A 25,077-nucleotide genomic window follows, 5' to 3' on the forward strand; every position below is an offset into this window, starting at 1 on the left:
CAATGCTTTTGCCAAAGAATGGGTAAATCAAGTATTCTCACGAATTTCCGTCAGTTTTGATGAAAGTTGGGAAACTTAATATGATAAGCGATACATGATATGATATTTTTAAATGTGCATGTTCTTAATAAATTGCATTTTCTAGAAAAAACAACGTAGACTTTTTCATTATTTAAATCGCATTCTTTGTTGTGCGAACGGCCTCGCATCCGAAATGTCTACATATAATTCACGTTAATTAAAAGACGTTAAAATTACGTATGTGTCTGTATGCTCGGGACTCGAAACAAAGTGTACCCGTGCCATTGTACAAAGCGAGGTTAATTAGAAGATTGAACGTTTTTGTTCAATTACAAACGACAATGATTCGCTACGGTCATCAATCAGCAGTGATTGCATAGAAACAAATTGGCACCTCTTTCCAAAAAAAAAAAAAAAAAAGAAACATCAAGCATATTCGTGATAAGAGAGAAACGACTTTTCAAATTTTGTAAAATTTTTGAAGTTAAATCGAAGTGTCCGCCGTGTTTCAATCATGAATTATCATAAGATGGATTATCAAGAGGAAGAGAATTTCTATATATATAGAATCTCGAACGAAGTGTCATAATCGAGGATCAGCAAACGTCGAGCAAGAACGAAAAAGTTGAATGAAACATTTTACTCCATTGTAAATTTTAACAAACAAAACAGCAAGCAGTTGAACGCAACACGATGACCGGATTCTTCAGCCAGACTGTGTACTCCATAATGAAGGGAGTTTCGGCAAAATCCAAAGATGCCTGATCTAAATTGGGTTGAGAGGGAAGCTTATCCACATTTATCAGGCTGACGGTTATATTGCGTTTCAATTGCAGCGCGGTAAGTTTACGAGAATTGAATTTCAACGAAGGAGATCCGGAGTATGGCTGCCGGCCCATTCCATGCATTACAAATCCCGCCCAGCCTTTGAACGCGTCTCCGTGCCACGAAATGATGCGATATCAATATTGCCCACAGTTACCCATATAACACTCGACAAAGCATTCTAACCTGGCCGACATTATTATGATAACATGTACGTTGCCCGATAACGTGACACGCGACACGAGTATAATATTAACGGGTGTTCTCTAACATGCCTTTGTTATCCTGCCGTCCTTCAGTCACGTTATTTTCATCCCGGTCACGAATGAAATTAATGCACCGTATTTCCTGTTTGGCATACAACTTTACGAAATCGGGAGTTACGTTTCGAACACACGTACGTTTTCTCCCCGGTACCTGTTTCTCTTGTTATTCTGCGTTTATTAATGTGTTATTGTTGCTGACATTGCAAGCACGATATGGATTACAAAATTTTTTAATCGTGGAATCTTTGTCCCTGGAAAAATTCTTCATCGCTGCTGTTTATTAATTTAACTCAAATGAAACGTGGTTTTGTTGAAACAGCCAGCGAGCCAAAAACAAGCGGAAGCTTCTACATTGGAGCAGAAGTATTACCGCTAATTTCAACGCATGAGTTCGCCGAGATTTATGTATGTTTCTTACAGCATATATGTAGCTCGACAGACGATTGACGAAAGAACAACATTATCACGTTCTCTCCGCCGCACAATTTGGATGTCGAAAGTTTCACCTCGTAGTTGGTTTCTCGCTCGTACTTCATAAAAACTTTCCATATACTTGGTAAAAGTCTATTTCCAGCGGGTATGTATTTGAGCTTTCCAACTATTGATTCGAGGCGGAGAGTTAAAGACAATCACGGTTTTATTTGACTTCCTGGTCTTGCCGTGAATATGCTACGAAGAGAATTCGAGCAGATTAGTAGCTCGTACGCCTGTGTGTTAACTTGTTTCCCTACGTTTGACAACTATAATTGGTGTGATGTCAAGGAATTATCGATCAGGATCACGAAGAAACGAAGTTATAAACACGAAACTGATCGAGTAGAACAGTCTCTGCGTTTCGACGTAACCTGAACGTTGATAGAATGTACAGTTACCACGTTTTCATCGCACGGCAAATGTAAAAAACGCGTCGAGTAACGTAGTGTAGAAGTAGCGACTGGACGACCGACGAAGGGAGAATCGAGGTGTTAAAAACGATACGCCGGTGCACCTTTAAAAATACGTTTCCCGTGCATGCTCTTACATTCATTTCACTTGCAAATTTTACGATTGATCCTCCGTGCGGCGCGCGGCCGCGCGTGCTCGTCCCAGTTCCGTACTCGAAATTGGGTTTGCACGTTATGACGGCTGTACATCCGATTGCAAAGTGCAAACGGTGCATCGGATTAACGAAAATCAACTTGCCCGTGCATTCTGATGGCAAATGTTAATTGGATCGATCCGGTGTGTCGTATTTCCAATCGAACGCAATCGGAGAGATCATCGTCGTGTTTGCACCGTTTCGTGACAAGTGACGCAACCCCCATTGAATGATAGTGACTTGAAATCCAGTGTCGCTAGCAGCGTCGACTGGTTCGGTAGAAAGAGAAAAAAAGAAAAAAATGGAATTGCCTGAGATTCCCGGCGGTAATTGGGTTAAGCGGCGCTTAACCGGCCTCTTTTCCCGGACACACCACGCTGAAGATGCACTTCTTCGGTTGTGCTCCTGCGAAATCCAATTCTACACCGCCGATTCGAAAGTGGAGCGCGCGAGGCGGCCGCGGCCGCGCCCGCGCCCGGACATGCCGAGCTACCTAGTGATTTCACTGGAAAAAGAACCGAATGCGGTTTTCGATTCCGGTCTGGCTGAGGTGAGGTCTGATAGAAAATTGAATGCGGTCCGATTATCCTCGGTCGGTAAGCTTCTTATCCGTAGAGCGAATGGGACGGTGCGGCCCGCGCCCGGAACCACCGGGAACAGTGGGAAGGACAAAGCGAAACCCAGCACGACCCCGGATGAGAAAATCGGGGAACTGGAGGTAAGATCATTCGTTTTTGTCGCGAGGCTGGTATTAAGGACTTAATTTCAATCCTTGGACGTGAATTTATTGCTCGAAGTGACAAGTGTCCTGGCCGACAGAAATGACGTTTCTCTTGAAATGTCTTAATTACTTTTCTCTAACCGCTTCTCTGGGGTGACGCGAGGTAATCAAAATGAAACAGAGACCAAACGACTTACAGTAACGCAGTGGTAAATGAATATCGTATTTCTTTCAAATTCAGTCGTCGACCATGAACGAGATTCTTCTCTTTAGACGGTTAGACAGGGTTTACAAGTCTGTAAATTTGGTCAATCCTCGAGGAGGAATAGTATTTTCAATTGACCAACTGATAGACATTTACACTGCGTGTGTTGTACGAAAGATAAGCAACTCGATTCGACGAAGAATCTTGTCGCGTTTTATCAAGACGACACTCGGCATCTCGGTCTTGTGGTTGGCATCTCTTGGATCACGAGAAAATCGTTGTTGCTAATTTAACGAGCTGCCTTATTTTTAATTAAGTCACTGACCTCCGGGTCTCAGTCTTATCTAAAGCGCGAACATCAAAAAGGTCATTCTTTCTATGACGATTCAACGTCTTCCTTTTCTTTTTTTGTCACCGCTCGTTCTGTTTAGCGACGTCGAGCCCCGGACCTGGGCCGGCTTTATCTCGTCTCATCCATCTTGTCTCTGAGCTCCTTTATCAGACGGCACTTGTATTATATAGAGACTACCCTAAGTTGCGACCAGCCGTTTCCGAATATACCAGCGAGTAGACCTTACGGACATTAAATTTTACGTCCGAGTCGAAGAGAGAGAGAGAGAGAGAGAGAGAGAGAGAGCAAAAGGTCACGGACGAAACAATAAACGGTATGTTTATGAAGAAAAATTTACCAGGAGAAAGGAAACCAGCCTCATTTACTATACGCAGATGTTGCTTATGGAATTTCTTACTAGCGAAGATTTCGACGACTAGCTTATAGATACGTAGCGATATAAGTGGCACCGTTTACGCTCGCTGGGACTTTGAGTTTCAGAAACTTTAAAACTTGGATTTGCACTAGGGGGGCGACGATTCCTAATAATCCAGTCTAGATTCTCGAGAACGAAGTTACGACTTTCTCGAAAAGATAAATATCGAATATCACAAGAGTCGGGGGCTTTCCCGAGCATTTAAGCACGAGAAATACGCGCACTGCTGCATCTCGGACTAAATCTGAAAGTGTAGGAATTGAAAATGCTGGTTATTTTTGAACGTTGGTTTGAGCTCGCAATAAAAAAGCAATTGAAGTTCAAGTAGAACGGAAATTCATCATTAGCGCGATATCGTCAACACGCTTTCATCGTGATCGACGAAAAGCAGCCGGTTAACAAGCATTTTTTATACGTGTGTTTTAAAATCGGCGTAATGTTTGAGATACTCTCAGATTGGCCAAGAACACGGAGAGAACGTTGACAAAATGGATCAGAATCGATTGCTCGATCTCCATTGATTTAAATTCCTCCTGTTCGCGCGAACTTTACAGTTTTAGCTAGTGGCTGGCAATAAACGCGAGCATAAAACCGTAGCAGGCAGTAAAGCGAACGAGAAGTCGTTGATCGATCGTTCTGCACCGAATCGTGGAGTTTCATGCGGCGATATCGTAAGCTGGTTCGCGATACGCGGTACGTGATACGCAATGGAAACTCTGGGATAGGCGTTCTCTGTTTGTTCGTTGCGCGATAATCAGCGGCAATATATCGTATCGTTTCCGTCGTAGCTCACGTTTACCTTCGGTCGATTTTATGACGGCTCAATGAAAAATCGTGGCAATTTTTCACAGACCGGTATTGCCGGAAATTCGACTGAAACGATTTATCAAAAGCAGCCCGAGGGAATTCGACGTCGAAACGAAGCTCTCGATTGCGAGTGTTTCCCTAAGATTTTTTTTCTTTTTTTTTTTTTTTTTTTTTTTTAAGAATTTTTTGTCCCAAATCGCAATTCATTCTCTCAGTTTCAGGTATGTTCAAGTGTAACCCAAAGGCAAACCAAATGATAAGTTTATTAAACCTATTAAAAAGAAAAGGAAGGCGACGAATTGTCGTGTACGGCTCGGCCACTCGTTATGGTCCGCGAACCACAGTTGCCAGCGCCGAGGGGATTGATCAAATTTCTTAATTTCGCTCGATTACGCGAGCCTACGGATCGTTAATTGTAATTCTCAAGAAACGAATGACTCGCATCTACGATTAACTCCGTTTTGTTCTGAAAGACGATGCATTTCGATTTGTCGGAATTAGTCGGGGCACAGTTTCTTTTTTTTTTTTAATGAATACCGAATGAATGTGTCAAATGAAAACGAAAGAACGAGCAGAGACGAAAACAGCAAATACGAAAACGTTAGACGAAGATCAGAAACGAAAGTGCAGTCTTGATCTTAGTTCAGTCACGTGTTTGAAATCGCTTATTTATGCGCGAGGATCGGCGGCCCATTTGTGATATTTCACTCTCCCGGGCGTGCCGGCTCGGTTTCAATGGGATTAAAAACAGTTGCATAACCGAATGAAGAGAATGAAAGAGAAATAGAAAGAGAGGCAGAAAGGGAAAGGAGAAAGAAGGTATATACATATAAGGTATATACATATAAATCCTTGGTACGGGTTCATTCTACCTCGTGAGCTCTCTCTGAATGATGCACATTTATTATCTCGTTTTGCTCTTTTTTTCTTCTTCTTTTTCCAGAGCGCGGCATAACGCACGACTGCTTTTATATCCGGTGCATCCACACCCACTGCTCTCTCTCTCTTTCTGTCTCTCTGTCTCTCTCTGTCTCTCCAACGTAATACCGCCTGTGGCCCTCTTGAAAAAAACAGTGTTATTTTTGCAATTAAACGTTCGCTGATCAATTCCACGCGCGCGCACACGACGAAAAAGGTCAGAGATTTGATTTTTTAGGTCAGCCAGTTATTATTTTATCCGACGTGGCCGGGGCAAGTCTTATTTACTTGTTTCTCTTCGTTCTCGCTTTTGACAATTGTGCGTTTTAAATTACTCTTAAGATCACGTTAGTTACATCAAAGTATTACGTTATTGCTTCTTTAAAATGTTTTAATTGATTGAAACTTATTTACTAATTGCTACACTATTCTTATTATAAAATTCACAAATGGGTAATTTGGAAATCTTTTGAAAATGAAGCTTTTTTAAAAATTACTAACTAATAATATTAATTGTCATAAGAATCTCAAAGTCTACGGATTAAGTAACCTCTTAACTTCTTGCTACTTCGAGAATTTTTTGCCCCAAAATTGCAGTCTCAAGTATGTTTCCTCAGTCTCAAGTATATTTAAGTATAATCCAGGCGAAACAAATAATAATTTTATTACTCCTCAATAATTTCTATCCAGTGACATCATACCGACGAGTTCGAAAGAAAAAGAACGCGACAAATTATTGTGCACGGTTTGGTCACTCGTTATGGTCCGCAGTCGGTTGCCAGCGCAACGTGGTTAACCTCGTGCCACGTACGTCGAAAATTTTCTGTCCCAAAATTGCAATATTTCCTCAGTCTTAAGTATATTTAAGTATAACCCAGGCGAAACAAATAATAAATTTATTACTTCTCAGTAATTTCTATCCAGTGACATCATACCAACGAGTTCAAAAAAGAAAAAGAACGCGACAAATTATTGTGTACGGTTCGGTCACTCGTTATGGTCCGCAATCGGTTGCCAGCGCAACGTGGTTAACCTCTAACGTCGAGAATTTTTTGTCCCAAAATTGCAATATTTCCTCAGTCTTAAGTGTATTTAAGTATAACCCAGGCGAAACAAATAACAAATTTATTACTTGTCAGTAATTTCTATCCAGTGACATCGTGTCGACGAGTTCAAAAGAAAAAGAACAAATTATCGTGTACGGTTCGGTCACTCGTTATGGTCCGCAATCAGTTGCCAGCGCAAGTGGTGAAAATCTTCTACATCGAGCTTGTGTAACACTGTGCATATCATGGTTTGATTAGAAACAACATCACGCTACTAGATTCTTTGATAATAAAATCGGTTTTTCGAATTTTCTGCAGAGGGGAGAGAGCTAATAAATCGTCATTTGGTTCGACCGGTTCACCAATTTGGTGCACGCGTGGGCGGGCAGAATTCCGTGACACCATAAAGCTCTCCGTATCGCTAAGAATCGCCGGAGTACTATTATAACGAGCGTGAACCAGGCGCGATACGAAACGCTGACAAGGGTACAAGCCAGGTAAACAAGAACTTGCGCGAATCGTCGGAGACGAGATTTAACGCGATACGTGTTAACACGGCCGGTTGGACACCGGTGGTGCTTAGCTTTGCAACTTAGTTGAGTTGCAGTTTAGGTCGACCCCTTTTTTTTTTGTTTTTTTTGTTTTATATCGCCGTGGCGTTTCTTAAGATAGAAACGACCAGGATAAATTGTACCAGATTCTTGTAGATGAAATCGCTAAACTCTCAATACAAATTTGAAAGTTTATAGCTTCTCTGGAAATAGTGTAACGGCGGGCAATTTTATGGCATGTGCGAGGCCATACGTCGAACTTAACTTCAATGTTACGTGTATTTCGCTTTTCACGTACAAGGAATTTTTATTAACTATACTTTTCTTCTATCGAATACTGTTGCTTTCGAAGATCTTGTATTTTTGCTAAATATTTATTTACAATTTTTTAAAATAAATATTTAGTAAATATTTTTATTTATTTAGTAAATATTTTTATTTATTTAGTAACTATTTAGTAAATATTTTTATTTATTTAGTAAATATTTAATAAATATTTAGTTTATAAATTGAATTAAATTACATATTGAAGTTAAGACACGTGATAACGAGTGAAAATAATTAAAAAGTAAGAGAAAAAAAATACAAGAAAAGAAATAAGAATGCAGAATATAAAGAGACAATGAAATAGTAATAAATAATAAAAAACCTTCTAATCTACGTAACGTAACATGCGTAGTAACGAATTACTGTGAACTGCACTCGTAGAAATATAAAAGGGCACATTTCTAATATACACGGATAAAACCTTTATTTTTACAAAATTTCTATTGCATCGAACGCTAGGAAAATTGCAGTTTTCGCGTGGATGTTGAAACGGTATCTTGGAAGGACATTCGTACGATTCTCTTCGGTATCTTAAAAGGAGAATGGCGCTATTATTGCGTAAGAATGGTCGAACAACTATACCTGACAACTATACCTAACACATAATACCGCGAACACGAACGTCCATATATTATACAGTGAACGAGAATGTAACGTGTTTTTGCGTTTCATTGTTCACGTTTCTGCAAGATAATTGTGTATGTGTGTGTGATTATTAAACTCATTATTCATAAGCTACATGCGTTCCACAATCTGCAATTTGTATTTTAAAATTGTCTTTTGAGTCTTAAAAATTGGTGCCTCTTAGGGTGAAAGATTCATTGCATATCTGTACGTGTCAGTAAATTATGTAAGTGGTAAAACGAGCAGAGGTGTGAAATATTTTTTACAGAACAATTCACAGGTGCAGAAAGATGTAAATATTCAAATTGATACTAATTAGACATTCCTGTAAATTATGTCGATCAAAATAAAAGATGTATTGCGACGAAGGAAATACTCTAACAGTGATATTAATTGAACTCTCTTACTTCTGTAGAAAAATGATTAAAGAAAAAAAGAAAAAAAAGTATGAAAGAAATATCATCTCGTCTCGGGCGAGCAACGGCCATCGAGCGTTGTCGACAAAACGGCCATTAATAGGTCATACCGGCGTTAATTAATTTATGAGGTGTTAAAGCGACCTGCAGAGTCGAGGAGGGTGCATTAAAATGCACCCTTCGAGGCTGCTGCACCGCGACGCGACGAAGAGGACTGGCCTTTGCCTTTACACGCGCCGTTCAACGCACGAAACAGCCGGGAGCAGGAAATCCGAAATGCACCGGCTTGGTACGCACGATAACTAAAGAGAAGGTCCTCGCGATTCACGAGAAGATATCAACGAGGCGGTGCCTTGTCGCCGCTTTAATGACTTCATTTACATTCCATTTCGATGGTTTACGCCTGACGATTGAAAGGTGCCACCCTTTCTTTGTTCACGACACCACAGGCCTTGGCCAGTTCAAGCTGCTTTCAGTGTCGATTATTAAACGTCTTGCGCTGGAATAAACACGTGGATCGAGAATATTTGGCTCAAAATTCCAATATATTTTCTTAGTTTTAAATATATTGAAAATATAACCCATATCAACGCAAAACGAACATTAAATTTATTAATTCTTAGTAATTTCTATTCAGCGATATACCGATGATATCAAAAAGAAGACGAATTGTAGAGAGTTATTGTAGAGGGTTTGGTCACTTGTTATGGTCCGTGAATCAGTTACTAGCGCAAGAGGTTAACTGTGAAAATTTATTTGAGAATGTAACTGAATTCTTTATGAATTTATATGCTTCCTTCATACGAATTTGTCGAACGACTAAATTATATTGACGTATAACTGGTGTTTGCATGATAGATCGCTCGTTCTGGCCATCATCCATGATCATTCGTAGAAACTCGTGTTTAAATAAATGGGCACAATTTACAGAAGTTCAGTCTTTAGCTCATTTACTAAACGGTAATTGTCAAAAATCTTCGTATGCTTATGATTGATAATTGAGTATCGTTTAAAATTTCAAATTCGAATAAATGCTGTCCCAATTAACCAACCAATGAGAATCTAATTTGAAATTTAATAGATGTATGGATGTTGACTTCTATCTAAGTAGAATGTCTGCTCTACGCATGGTTTGACACGGACTGGACGTTTCTACTTACAGCTTTTAGCCACCAATACATTTACGTTTTATATATTTAAAATAAAATATCATTCTATCTGGAGATAAATATACATTTTATATATTTTTGAATTACGATTAAAAATACTATTAAATACTATTATTTGCAACCTTGTTTTTTGTGCCAGAACACAGATCCAAAATGTTACTTGGCCAACTATATTGCTTGACAACTTCCTCGTTCTAAATTGAAAAAAATTTTCCAGATAATGCTAAACTGTAAAAACGCGAAGAACGTAAAAAAAATCAAAGTAGGTACTCTAATGTCATAGTGATTAGATACATGTATCTACTTTGTTTACAGAAAGAATTTAGAACCTCAGTCACCACTTTATCTGCAGTCTTGTTATTATCTTAACTTTACTCTTATTACATTATTTTTAACAAAATAGTAATACATAGTTCACAGAATTATTTATTTACAACTTGTTACAGTTAATCTAATTTACAATCAATTTTTAGTTTCAGTGCAGTAGTTTGAAGGAAGTAAATTAAATAAATAATAATAATAACATTAAAATAAATCAATAATGAATAAATAGAAATTAATAATTAAATACTAATTCAGTAAACTTGAAGTAAATTAACAGAAAAGAGAAGGAATGATCGTTATAGTAATTTTATTCTCATTTACATAGGTATCCGAATGAATAATGTTTCTTTGGCGTGGCTTCGTTGACATAAACCAGCGTTGTGGGTTATAGAAAAACCAAACGTACGTATTGTGGTATATTTTGTTGAAAAAGTGAATGAAACACCGAACGAAAAAAATTTTCATTTCAGTGAAATTGTTTTCACTACATTATGAAACATGTTTGTATTTAATTCAAAAGCAATCGAACGATATTTATCTAACAATTTTAAACGCTAGATTCACGATGATTATTGGATAACCGGTGTCTTATCTTTTGATAAGTATTTTTCTTTCCTGCATAAAATTTTTTACGAATAAGCACTTTTAATGATAAAAAAGTTGCTATTTATAGTTTTATTTAAATAACAGTTCTTGATAATCAAGGAATTAATGAATCTAGAAATTAAATTAAAAGATATGAAAATTTATGAGATAATCATGCGATAGTAAAAATTAACAGTTTAAAGAAAATTATACATTTCACGAATAAGGAGTTATATATAAGTATGGTTAACACTTGGTTCAGTATATTTTAGAATACTAAAGAACAAAATGAGAAATATATATTAGCAAATTAGAAATTGTTTTAATACCTAATTTTGGTATCATTGCGAACATTAAAACCATAATGAAAGATTTGATCAATTAGATTTCTAAGAGACTTGCAAATCAGTAATAATCTTTTACTTATGTCATTCGATAGTTGCAATACGTATTATAAATATTATAATCCTTACTAATCACAACAACCTAATATTTCATGTTTTAACGACGCATTTGTATTATGTTTCTCATATCAAACTGCAAAAATATTGAGAAACAAGTAATATATGTCATCAGCAAACGATCTACGAAGCACGTAGGCTAAATAAATTTGTCAGTTTAGATTGTTCAAGTTTGTACAACGTAACCATGTCGAATATGTTAAAATTTATCTCCAACTGCGCTTACGTACGTGTTAAAACACAGTGTCGTTCGTAAAACATGAAAAACTATGACACGATTGTTACGGTTGTCGCTCGATTTATCGATCTGTATTTTTTTTTTTTTTTTTTTTTTTTTAATCAGAATGATGAGTATCAATATTGCTCGTTGGACCCAGCTAGCCGGGTGCAAGTTCTACACTGTGTGAATCGATGTTTCAACCTATAAATACCCAGGTCAATGGCAGCGACCAACAAACAGGCGACATTTCATTTCTGTTTCGTCATGGTTGAGGTAGATCAGTCACAGATCCACTCCGTTTACTCCCTCTCCCCAATTGTCCAGACCCTTTAATAACATTGATTGTGAGTTAATCGTCAGTTCTATCTGAGTTAATTAACCTCATGCGCTGGAATGACGTGCCACGCACGTCGAGAACTTTTTGTCCCAAAATTGCAATATCTTCTCAGTTTTAAGTATATTTAAGTATAATCCAAGCGAAACAAATAATAAATTTATTACTTCTCAATAATTTCTATCCAGTGATATCGTACCGACGAGTTCAAAAGAAAAAGAACGCGACGAATTATTGTGTACGGTCACTCGTTATGGTCCGCAATCAGTTGCCAGCGCAACGTGGTTAACCACGCACGTCGAGAACTTTTTGTCCCAAAATTACAATATTTTCTCAGTTTTAAGTATATTTAAGTATAACCCAGGCGAAACAAATAATAATTTTATTACTCCTCAATAATTTCTATCCAGTGATATCGTACCGACGAGTTCAAAAGAAAAAGAACGCGACGAATTATTGTGTACGGTCACTCGTTATGGTCCGCAATCGGTTGCCAGCGCAACGTGGTTAAACCTCGTGCCACGCACGTCGACAATTTTCTGTCCCAAAATTGCAATAATTTTCTCAATTTTAAGTATATTTAAGTATAACCGAGACAAAACAAATAATAAATTTATTATACTTCTCAATAATTTCTATCCCGTGACATCGTACCGACGAGTTTAAGAAGAAAAAGAACGCGACGAATTATTGTGTACGGTACGGTCACTCGTTATGGTCCGCAGTCGGTTGCCAGCGCAAGGGGTTAATCTCTAAACTGTGCGTTCCTAGATTGATGTTCTTTTCATTTGAGATGAAAATAACAAGTTTGGAATACTTGGGGAAATTACTGTGCATCTTTAAATATTTCTTTCGGTATTTTGGCTAATCTAATCTGTTTGTATTTTTAGTAACTTTGTAATATATACCTTGCAAGTAAAATAATTTTCTCTCTCTCTCTCTCTCTCACTTTATTTTATTTGTAATATATTGAAATATTGAAAATTCCACGTTTTAACGCTTGTCCATCCACACATGCGTAAATCAACGTTCGTTCAAACTCATCTTTAAACACGAACGCGCGCGAAGTTCAAAATTCTGGCTGGCTGGCGGTGCAAAGTTTCGTTTCCAGTGCGAAATCGAACAGAATTTCTCGCAAAATATATTTCGCAACACTCGAGTCAGTGACATTTCTGCCTCTCCCACACGAGCAGCCGACCGCGTGTAACAGTGACTCATTCCCGAAGACAACGAACCCCGAAAGGAAACGAGGAGTGAATGAAACGATGAATGAATAGCCTTCTCATGAATGAATTTACTACCATCTTCACGCCAAGACTAACCGACCAATTTCTTTCTCTCTTCTCCATCTCCTCCTCCATATTTTTTCTTTTTATTTTCCCTCCGTTTTACTCCCATATTTTTCTTTTTTTTTTTTTTTATCTCGGTCGTTCTACTTCTCATCACGGGCGAGCACGCCAGCCGAGCTTCAATTAATTTGTCGTCGAGCTCGCCGCGGAATTAATCTTCTCGTTACTTCCGTTCTCCGTCGGTCTTCTTGTTAGGAACGAAACAATGATGTGTCCTTTACTTCACTTTTACATCTTTTAGCAGCGACGAGGTAATAATTTGTTGGGCAACTATCAAAAGTCGTTAGGCTGTACCAAAATTCTATTCTTCTGTTAATATTTGGAAATTGTTAGTGACTTATTTACACGGATGATCGGTTATATTGGAATTTTTCTAACGTTAGTGTGAAATATATTGCGGATTTTTGTGCAAATTATAGTTTCAAGAATATGATTGAAAAGGTAGAATCTCTGTATAAAAAATTATTTCCAACACGTACATCATTCGTTATATCTAACGATTTTTATGCAAATTATTATAGTTTCAAGAATATGATCGAAAAAAGTAGAATCTCCGTATAAAATTATTTCTAATACACACGTCATTCGTTGTACCTGGATGTTTCATAAATTCCGACACACTCGAGAAAAAAAAAAAAGAAAAAAAATCATTCTTCGAATGCTTTGCACGAGGTTGTTACGGTTCTCCGTGGCATAGTAGTTCGAGAAAGTGCAACGGGAATCCACTCGATAGTCTGATTCACCAACACGTTCGATATGTGTATACCTTACTTCGTCTCGTACGTGAGACCGAGTAAAGTATTATTCAATCTGTGTACGTTGATTTAACGTTGGCTTCCGTCCAGCAGGCCAACTCCAAAAGCTGAAATAAAATGACGCCCGGCATTGCCGTACTTGGAATTCACGGCTGACACTTGCCAAACGGTTCGTTAAAGCCGATGATTCGTTGCTTGCTGGCGAGAGCATTGCGATTCTGTGCGTTTATGAAACATTTCATAAACAAGCTTGTACAGATAATACTCCAAATGGATAATACTCCCCCCCCCTTTTTTTAGTAAATTCTTCGTTGGACTTTTATTTAAAACATTATTTTAACTATTATAACAATTTTACTTATTTATAGTATAATTATAGTTTATTACTATTATAGTATAGTTATTATTATAGTGTAATTATAGTTTATTACTATTTTATTTATTTATAGTACTATTATAGTATAGTTTATTGCTATTTTATTTACTTATAGTATAATTGTAGTATAGTTTATTATAATTATACAACTGTTTTATTTAATTTATATTAATTTATTATAACCGTTCTACTTAATTTATATTAATTTATTATAACTATTTAATTTATAGTATAGTTATAACTATTTCATTTATTTATAGTACCATTATAGTATAGTTTATTGCTATTTTATTTATTTATAGTATAATTATAGTATAGTTTATTATAATTATATAACTGTTTAATTTATTATAACTATTTTATTTAATTTATATTAATTTATGATAACCATTTTACTTAATTTATATTAGTTTATATTAGTTTATTGTAACTATTTTATTTATTTATAGCACTATTATAGTATAGTTTATTGCTATTTTATTTATTTATAGTATAATTATAGTACAGTTTATTATAATAATATAACTGTTTTATTTAATTTATATTAATTTATTACAACTATTTCATTTAATTTATATTAATTTATTACAACTATTTAATTTATAGTACAGTTTATTATAATTATTATAATTGTCAAAAACTCGACAAGCATCCACATTTCAAATCCTGCTGAAACACATTTTTTCGCTACGTCGAAGAAATAATATTTCACTTGCAAGCGATGTCGATGCGCAAACAACGTCAGGGAGGCATTGACTTCCGGTTTTCTTCGGTGGCTGCGAATCAAGTCGGATTCGTTTTAGCTTCGACCGGCCGGACACATGCACCGTGTTATTTGCAACTGCACAATCGTTATTGTTGCCTGTCCATCGATTGTCCCTATGGTTTTCGTCCACTTGCCCTCCCTCCCAGACATGGCTGTCGCGTGACAAGCCGCAACACCAACCCGCTTCCTGTCCATCCTGCCCGTGCACGCGATTCGAATTCGCCACGTGAACCTGTTTCTTAACCGTGAATTTATCAAACGAACCATGATTTTCGTCGACGAGCTACTTCAGTCGCGCCAACCAGTGAGAGAGAGATTCTCAATAGGATAATCGAAGCAAATCTTACAAATAGATTCTGAACGTGTCGTTTTTCTAAATAAGCTTCGGACAATTTTCTACTACCTGAGAGCAAACTTTCATTTATTTAACATCATTGAGATCCCTGTTGGTAAAATTGGTCCTTTCTGTCCTCAATTTTTCGTCTCAAGTGTTTCAATTGGTCGTACCGGGGTGGCTGAAGGGTTTGAAAATGTCATAACTCGTTCGTTTTCAATGTTGGTTTTTCACACGTAAATGCCATCATTTATGTTTCCAAGTAAAATAATAAAAAATTGTAAAAGAACATGTGTTTGTAAAAGTTTATGTTTGTGTTCATTCTACATTTAAACGACATTAATCGCCGATTTAAATGAAAATGGTAAAACTTTCGTTTGCTTTTTCAGGGCCGTGAAAGCATTCCAGCAGGTGCTATGGGTGGAACCAGGATTTCCACGAGCCTGCGAGGTTCACCTACGGCTCGGCTTAATGCTGAAGGTCCACGCTGACTTCGACGCCGCCCTGAAGCATCTGACACTCGCTCTGATCGACGCCACGACACCTGCCTCCTTCTCCAAGCTTGAAAGTGAGTTCTTGATTCTCTTCTTGTCCCTTTTCTAGACGATCGCCTACGCGCATCCCTCCCGTCTTCGTGAAATTCAACGTGAAACAGCTGCCGACCGTGTACCGTGCGTTTTTACTCCCGAAATCTTACACTCCAATGCCATATGTTCGTTTCTTTCTTCTTCCTCTTTTTTTCTGTTTTTTTTTTTTTCGAAAGATCTCCCGAAATGTCGACTCGAAGTTAGAGACTGTTGAGTATAACACGACAAACTTGTTCTTCGATTTTCTATTTTAATATTCCTAGATCGACTAGATTGAAAAATTGAGAATACTGTTTGAGAATTATTGGCAATAACTTTCTGCTAACGTCAGACTAACGTTATTGGATGATAAAATGTTCCAAGCAATTTAATTGATATTCGTTAGGCGAACCTTGTTCTCAATGTACCCGCGAGCAAAGGAGGATTTTGCGGAAATGTGAATGGGAACTTTCACTTTCTACGGGGCTCTCGCTTTTGTACAGATATATCTCATCGGCGAGGACGAGCTTTGCGTCAAATTAAAAGCCGTCGATCGCGTTCTCTCGGATATCGAACTCCTGCGGATTGATTCACTTTCACCGAAACTTTGGCGGATTGATTCTGGTTTCCTTTGTTCTCTCAAAGAAGGATCTCCTAATGTTTTAATTTTCACTCGACCTAACACACCTGACGAAACGGACTCCGAATCGCGCGAAAGTGTATAAAAATCGGGAACGTAATTTCAGTGAGAGACGGGGTGAGATAAGTCAAATAAATTTCGTGGAATTAAAAATACTACGCTAAGCTCAGCTCTTCTCACTCCATTAAAATTCGCCAACCAAATCCGATAAATCCGTCATAAAGTGTGCAAGCACAATTAACCCACAAATGAGAGAGTGAAAGGCGAGCGAATGAAAAAAAGAAGAGCCCTGTGTGCGAGAGATACGAAAAGGAGTTGAAATAATCCCGATACGGGATCACGCGTCCGCACTTTTAACATATTATTTAACGAGCCGCGATGAAATCGATATTTCCCGCCTTTTATATACCTGCGCGGCCACGTATTGACAACATCTCGACCCCCCTCAGGCCTTTCGCTGCTTGCCTATCGCCTCGAACTTGACCCTCTTTTCTTTTTTTAACGTGATACAGCGATTCCCGTGTCACGTGTGACCTACGATAACACATATCACGCAGTGGTCGATGTTTTAAGGGCGCGTTAAGCGCGGCCTTTAACGATTTTTCTTCAACTCGCACGTGCAACGTTGCGCGCACGTTGGACGAGGAAGTTCTCGGGGGTGTTTTTCATACTTTTGCTTTCTTTCGCACCCTTGGGAACGGTTACGATGTCAGTGGGTAATTTTTTTAAACCCTCGCTTTAAACGGGATAATGGGATCGGCGGAATATAATTATATTAACGGTTGTAGAATAAATATCGTTCTATCATTTCTCTGGATCTTCTCTCCGCCGTGTTTCAATTTTATTCTGTTGTTGTTCCTTTATCTGTACTGTACACAACTTAGGCTAGTACTAACTAACTCTTAATATAAATATATTATATGAACAGTAATAAATAATAAATGTATGATATATATAATAAATAATGAGTGTATAAATATGTAATATATATTATAATTATTTATAAATATTTATTAATATTAATATTATATAATATATATAATATACTATGTTATTAATATAAATATTAAATAATATTTAATATTTATATTAATAATATAATATTTATATTAATAACATAGTTGTACATGTATAATATTTATATATAAATGTATATATGAACAGTAATAAATAATGAATGTATAATATATATGATAAATAATGAGTATATAATTATATAATATATATTATAATTATTTATAAATATTTATTAATATTAATATTATATAATATATGTAACATACTATGTTATTAATATAAATATTACATAATATTTATATATAAATGTATAATATAATATAATGTAATAAATATTTTATATGAACGATATGTGAATGAATTTTCAAAGGAATTTACTGACCATTTGGATGATAAACTCAAGGTGCAAAGAAATTTATCAACTGGCTAAACTTCGTCTGAAAATAGAGCTAGGAATAAAATTCTGAATCAGAGTAACAAATATTAAATATCGTATAAATATCGTATAGATAGTACATAGTATATGACGATTCTACGTAACAATTTATCAAGCGGCACGAGTGGAATAGAACGTTAAATCTCGAGCAACAAGAAGGAAGAATTTCTTTTTGTTGCACAGCTTCGTTCGCGTCACTTTGAATTACCAAGAAACACGAATGAATCGACCGGAGCTCTGCTTGTTCTGGACTGTTTCAAGTATAAATTTAGTGTACCAGCAGTTCGCGAACAACTGGCTACACAATGACGCTCAATGATGTTCTCCAAATTAAATCACACAGAAGAACTGATTCATCGTTCGAAGGAATTCCCATCATTCAGCTTAGACACGAATCATTTTTGTTTACCGAGAAATTGGTTTTTTCCCCTCCCTTCGACGGAAGTTGTTATAAAACGAAGCGAACCTAAAGGCACGACCCACCGAGATTTTAAGCCAGTATTTTGCCAACAATCCTAGAGAACTATTTACGTGCACCATAGTTGAATCAAATTGGAGACGTGAGTTTAGATTTAAAAATATAGAAAATAGAGACTGACTAAACTAGAAATAACTAAATTATTATTTCACATCGTTTCATAATTAAATTATAATTGATACAGTATTATTTTAATTTAATCAAATTGAATTCGTATAAAATTATCGGAGAACTTGAAAGTAAATTCCTACCGGAAACGTTCAATTAGAACATTGAACTTCTCTAATGAAAATCCCAATGAAAACAGAATGTACAGTCATTCAATTTAATATATATGTATATCTGTAGCGTGTTTTAAATATTATAACTAACAATATACCTACGCGATGTGCATAATATCACGTACATGTATTATAAATTCAACATTATAAATTCAAATGTGCTATACAGTTGATAAATACAGCTGTACAAAGAATTAATTAATTCATATGGTGCTCTGTTATAATTGCAAAGTGTATCAACAATTGTGTAGTCGCGTGTGATTAAATTACAAATGTGTGACATAATATAATTCTCGCTAAATCGATTTTTAAAATGGACAAATTGTTAAATGAATTTTTCAAATTCGTGTTTAGAATTCGTGACGTAATTTAATCATGCAGTTGCTGCAGCGTGTGCAGTAGTCTACGATTTTGTACTCTACGATATTGAATTGGTTTTTCTTTTCGTTTTTTCTATTGTTGCAGTAAAATTTCACATTGCCCATTTGTACGAGGTCCAAGGGAAATATCGTCTTGCTAAGGAGCATTACGAGGCATTGCTTAAGGAGAAAGCTTTACCTTCCCACCTGAAGGCCGACATTTGTCGTCAATTAGGTGAGTCGAAACAATAATTCACATAAACGCTTTACCTTCGCATTTATACTTACTAATCTTACGAATACGCACACGAGTATCACATCACAATCAGAACATCAAATTTCTATCCTAAATCTAATTTAAATTTTTAACCACAGTTCGCTCGTTAAATTGCTGGTAAATTAATAAAAAAAATAACACTAATTAACCAGTAGCTTGAACTACTAATGAAAAAATAAGTAAACTAATTTCATCCATTTGCAACAGTTACTTGCAAACCAGTCTATTTGTTGCAGCATTTCCATGATAATTAATTAGATAATAATCCAATGAAATCCATTAAATTTCGTATTAGTTTAAATCATGGGTGCCTTCTATGGGCCGAATTTTTAAATATAAATTTAAAATTTTACGCAACGGAAAGTCAACAATTATTATATAAACCTGTATATGCAGATTAAAAAAGATACTTACCAATTTTAAACAATTTTATTATAATTAATTCACTTTTTAACTTTTGAAGTACTTGTACCAATCGTCGTCAATATTGTTATTGGTTATCTCAGAGACATTGTATAATTAAGACGTATAGGTCATCTTGTGAAAGAGCTAAATCTGCTAAAATCTGTCAATATATTATTGACCTGAAAGTTACGCGGACTCGTAGATGGTTAACAGTAATTTCGCACGACGGCAAAAATTTAACAATGTAAAAACGACTTTTAACGAAATTGAATTTCACCCATGAATTTAAACGATCGACCGTTCGACTCTGTTATGGCCCAAGCTGTTGCATTCACATTATACATCGTGTAACGCTGTGCAGCAAAAAAAAAAAATACCATTCTTCGCGCAGCTAATTAACCCTTCAACCCTCTCGCCACCGCGCGAAATCACACGCCGGGGCGAGTCGTTTTTCTCTCGTCTCGCGAAGAGCTGTCAGCTGCTCGCGACGATTCGGCTTAAGGCCCGAGCCAAGTGTACGTGCAAGTAGCAGACACGTGTATTGATTTATTCCGGGTTGGGGTGGCCTAGCGATGAGATAGGGCGGTGAACGTTGCCAGCAGGGAGGGAGGACAAGGGGGAGAGTATGCGTATTCGAGAGTGAGAGGAGAAAGCAGAAAGCAAGGGAGAAAGAGACAGAAGAGACCAAGAGAGAGAGAGAATCGAATTCGATAAGGAGGCGAGATTGTGAGAACCATTTTATCCCGTCACCCTTTCTGCGTTTGTCTCTTTCTCTTCTATTCTCATCCACCTTTTTGTTTGGACTTCAAACTTTTGATTGGATTTCTCGAGGCTTGTGTTTTTTCGCGTTTATTTTCGTGCGCGTTTTTTTCTTTTTTTTATGTATATATATATATATATATATATATAAAAGCTTATTTTGTTTGTTGCATTGGTTCTTGTTTAGGGGGATGGGAATTGAACGAATAGGGGAAAGTAAATTGAAGTAATAAAAATTAAAACAGCCGCCTCTTCAATTTTCAAACTCCTCTCAGCATCGTAGCAAATAATCTTGGTCGATCAGTTTTCAATCAATTAATATCGTTTTCCACAGTCATTGACCGCTTCAATATTTATTAACGTTAGCATTAATAACAATAAATGAATTTTCGCGTCTGTCATTCACGCTTGGACGTTATTCAATTAATATATATGACGAATTGATACAATTTTTTTTATGCTGTCTCGCTTGGTTAAATGTTACTCGAGCATAAAAAGTTATTTCATTCTAGACGCTAATTATCAAATATATTATATAACGTGTTAGTAGATATCCTTCGTTCTTCAATTTTTATTCTTTGTTCGCTTGAAATTTTTTTTTACCAATTCCCTTCACTTTCTCTGCTTCTCTCACTCTTATTAGCTCCTCGTTTTACCCCTTTTATAGCGACTCTCTCTCTCTCTCTCTCTCTCTCTTTTTCTCTGTTTCTCTATCATTCTCTTTCTCATTAACTTTCATCATACTCTGTTCCGTTATTCCTCATCCTCTGCAAACCATCCTCTTTCTTCTCTCTCTCTCTCTCTCTCTCTCTCTCTCTCTCTCTCTCTCTCTCTCTTTCCCCTTTCACCCTCTCAATATTCACCTCGCTTCTTTCCTCGCCCTCCAGTTCCTCGATTCGCTGTGCCAACGTCTCGCGGCTGGCAGATGGCACACGGTGATACCTTCAACCCTTTCGCTACAGAAGCTATTTACCTTGGAATTAAACGCGTTTCTTTTTTTTTTTTTTTTCTTTTTTGATACACGAGTTGAAGGAAGAAAATTTTTGCTCGAACATTTGAATAATTTGTGTCACTCATATGTTACATATGTGAATAATTGCAAAAATTATATAACGTAACATATTTATTATTTGTCAAATATTAAGAGACCTATTGATCTCATACAAAACACATGATCTAGATTAGATTAGTAATTCTTAACTATTTGTGTGTTATATAGAAAGCTGAAAGTTAAATTGATATTAGATTAAGGTCAATCTACAACATTTTACTACAGATATAAATTTTATTATATTTATTAAAATTAGACGCTAGACAAAATTAGTGTTAATACAAATAGTAATCACTCTAACCTAGTCATCAATTTCACTTCTATCGTTTCTTACAATGCAGAAGAAGATAAATTATATTTTAACGTAATTGAACAATTCATCGGCATGTTAAAGTTCTTCGTTATTTTAATTCTTTGTGTGTACCCGAGTTGTGGAATAAATTTTAAATCTGGACTCGTTATGTCAGTTTGCGAAGAAGATCCGAAGGTTCTTTTGACGATGATCCGAGGGCAAAGCGTCGTCGTGCATAGACGCAATTTTCACGTGTGCACGAGCACATCCGCCACCCATATCTTTCGTCGCCGCGTTATTAACTCGCTACCTCACGGATTAAAGCGGTAGTTAAGCTGGTGAAGATTGCCGGTTCGAGTTATGGAATTATAATTGAACTTCGTTACTAGACGAGCATTTAACCGACAAATCTGTTTCGAGCACCGATGAATTTCAATTTCAGTTCAGCACGCTTGCGTTTTGCCATTTGTCGATTTCAACGTTTCCAAGTCAGTACACAAGTCTAACACACATTGTATTTTATTACTGTCTTTTTCCCAATTTGTCTTACCTCTCGATCTATAACGTAGCCGTAGGAAACTGTTCTACAGTTCTATTTGAGAATTCGAAGAGCGTAAAGAGAGAGAACAACTTAAATAGATTGAACAAAAATGTTCTTCGAAATTCCAAGATTTTTTTTTAGAAAGAGAAGCAACAACTTTCTCGGTTATTTTTCTTTTCTAATGTTATGCTAAAATACGAAAACTGAAAGTTCTTTTTAACCGATTGCGCTGGCAACCGATTGCGGACCATAACGAGTGACCGAACCGTACACAATAATTCGTCGCCTTCTTTTTCTTTTTGAATTGATCGGTATGGTGTCACTGGATAGAAATTATTGAGAAATAATAAATTTATTATTTGTTTCGTCTGGGTTATACCTAAATATACTTAAAATTGAGAAAATTATTGCAATTTTGGGACAGAAAATTGTCGACGTTAGAGGTTAACCACGTTGCGCTGGCAACCGATTGCGGACCATAACGAGTGACCGAACCGTACACAATAATTCGTCGCGTTCTTTTTGAACTCGTCGGTACGATGTCACTGAATAGAAATTATTGAGAGGTAATAAATTTATTATTTGTTTCGCCTGGGTTATACTTAAATATACTTAAAACTGAGAAAATATTATAATTTTGGGACAAAAAGTTCTCGACGTGCGTGGTTAACCACGTTGCGCTGGCAACCGATTGCGGACCATAACGAGTGACCGAACCGTACACAATAATTCGTCGCGTTCTTTTTCTTTTTGAATTGATCGGTACAATGTCACTGGATAGAAATTATTGAGAGGTAATAAATTTGTTATTTGTTTCGCCTGGGTTATATCTAAATATACTTAAAACTGAGAAGATATTCTCGACGTGCGTGGCACGAGATTTAACCACTTGCGCTGGCAACCGATTGCGGACCATAACGAGTGACCGAACCGTACACAATAATTTGTCGCCTTCTTTCTCATTTTGAATTGATCGGTACGATGTCACTGGATAGAAATTATTGAGAGGTAATAAATTTATTATTTGTTTCGTCTGGGTTATACCTAAATATACTTAAAATTGAGAAAATTATTGCAATTTTGGGACAGAAAATTGTCGACGTGCGTGGCACGAGGTTTAACCACTTGCGCTGGCAACCGATTGCGGACCATAACGAGTGACCAAACCGTATGTACAATAATTCGGGTTACAGCAAAGAGGTTAGATTAAAAATCTGACTACACAATTCTGTGTCTATCTCTAAACGCCTGAGTTAGTATCTTTGCTTCTGGAAATAATGTACGAAAGATTTTTATCGATCAAGAAACTACTCCAAAACTTCTGCATGTCAGATGTCGACTGGCTTGATGTATATTCTATGTACATTTCAAAAGAGTAAAACAAAATAAAATAAAATAAAATAAATCGCGAGAAGAAGACGAAGGAAGGAAGAATGAAATATTCAAAGTGTCGATGCATTAAGGCCGAAGAACGCTCTCAGCAGCCGGATCGTGAAATGTGTGTTGCGAGCGTACTCGACTGCCGTTTAATGAGGCAGTGTGCGCTACGTGACACGGCAGGTAGAGCCGAAAGATTATACAGGTCAAGCTGCACGTCGTGCTGACCCACTTGCGCGTTGCAAATCCCTCGGCAAAGCGGAAGGCCGTGCAGAGGAGCCGCGCGGACAGCTCTGAATAGAGAAATGGCTGAAAGAAAACAGCAATGATCCTTGTACCTCGATCGAGGGGAGAACACGAGACTCTTACTTTCGTTCCTCGGATGACCAACCTTCGGATTTATGTGTTTTGCGTCTTGTTGCTTGCCAGTAATAGGGCGGGCGATTGAGAAATAGCTTGGCCGTGAGAACGTGGAAACACGGTGGAGGAAGCGTTGGAAACGTTCAATTTTTTGATACCTTTCAACATGTGCACGTTGCGTATACTTTTAGAACAATAACGACATGGTTATGGTATAAAAGTATCGTGAACGTTTCATGGTCAAAGAGAAGTATCGTAGCTTATGACTCAATTGGAAAACACATGTTTGTTTCATTTTCTAACTAAGTCAAACAAGTTTCATTTTTTCATTCACGAAATTCTCATTCTTCTTTTTACATCATATACAGAAAGACACGTGCTCTTACGTGCATGCTCATACGTTCTAACATGCTCTTTGATATGTAAAAATATTTCAAAGAAAGGAGTGAGTGCGCCAGTATTTGAATAATTCTTAAAACCCCAGGTGATAATACAACATTCAGTTCGTTCAATTCGTCGTCGTAAAGGTCCAATAGAAAAAAAAAAAAAAAAAAGGAAAAATAGGCATCAGCCAGTTGGTCAAAATTTTCGTAAAATCTTCAGCCACCATACCACCATGTCATCGTAACCACGAATTCTCACGTAAGTCATTGACCCTGTTCGTCGTGCAGGGAGAAAGCGCAGAAAATGTTCGGAATCCCGACTTTCCTCGAGATTTCGTGTATTTCGCCCGTTTCTCTTGTGTTTGCCCGTGCTTCCGGATTCCTCTCGTTTCTTTCGTTTTCCACTCCGTTCTCGTTTCACCGGCGTATAATGAACTACACAGTTGCCTGAGCAACGCGAGGTCGGAGGCATTTAAATGGTGGAGGCAGGATATCGACTCGATCTTCTCAACGTAATTTCCAGATGACGAGGGACGCGTGCCGATGTTTCGCGCCCTTCATGACTCGCGCTCGCCTATTTCTCGCCGCTCGATTCTTCGAGGCCGCGAGA

At 37.0% G+C, this 25,077-nt stretch overlaps 1 protein-coding gene across 1 annotated transcript in view; it reads left to right on the forward strand.

Annotated features, from left to right (window-relative positions):
* The first annotated feature begins 10,443 nt into the window (after nt 1–10,443).
* Nucleotides 10,444–25,077, forward strand: part of LOC122530524 (histone demethylase UTY-like) — a 30,661-nt gene continuing 16,027 nt past the window's right edge. The window contains exons 1-3 of the mRNA XM_043657564.1: nt 10,444–10,467; nt 15,635–15,813; nt 19,129–19,257. Coding sequence (XP_043513499.1) covers nt 15,717–15,813; nt 19,129–19,257 — 226 coding nt within the window. The 5' untranslated portion in view covers nt 10,444–10,467; nt 15,635–15,716. The remainder of the gene's footprint in view (nt 10,468–15,634; nt 15,814–19,128; nt 19,258–25,077) is intronic.

This window comes from Frieseomelitta varia, unplaced genomic scaffold (assembly GCF_011392965.1).
Source record: "Frieseomelitta varia isolate USP_RPSP 00005682 unplaced genomic scaffold, Fvar_1.2 scaffold_345, whole genome shotgun sequence".
NCBI lineage: Eukaryota > Metazoa > Arthropoda > Insecta > Hymenoptera > Apidae > Frieseomelitta > Frieseomelitta varia.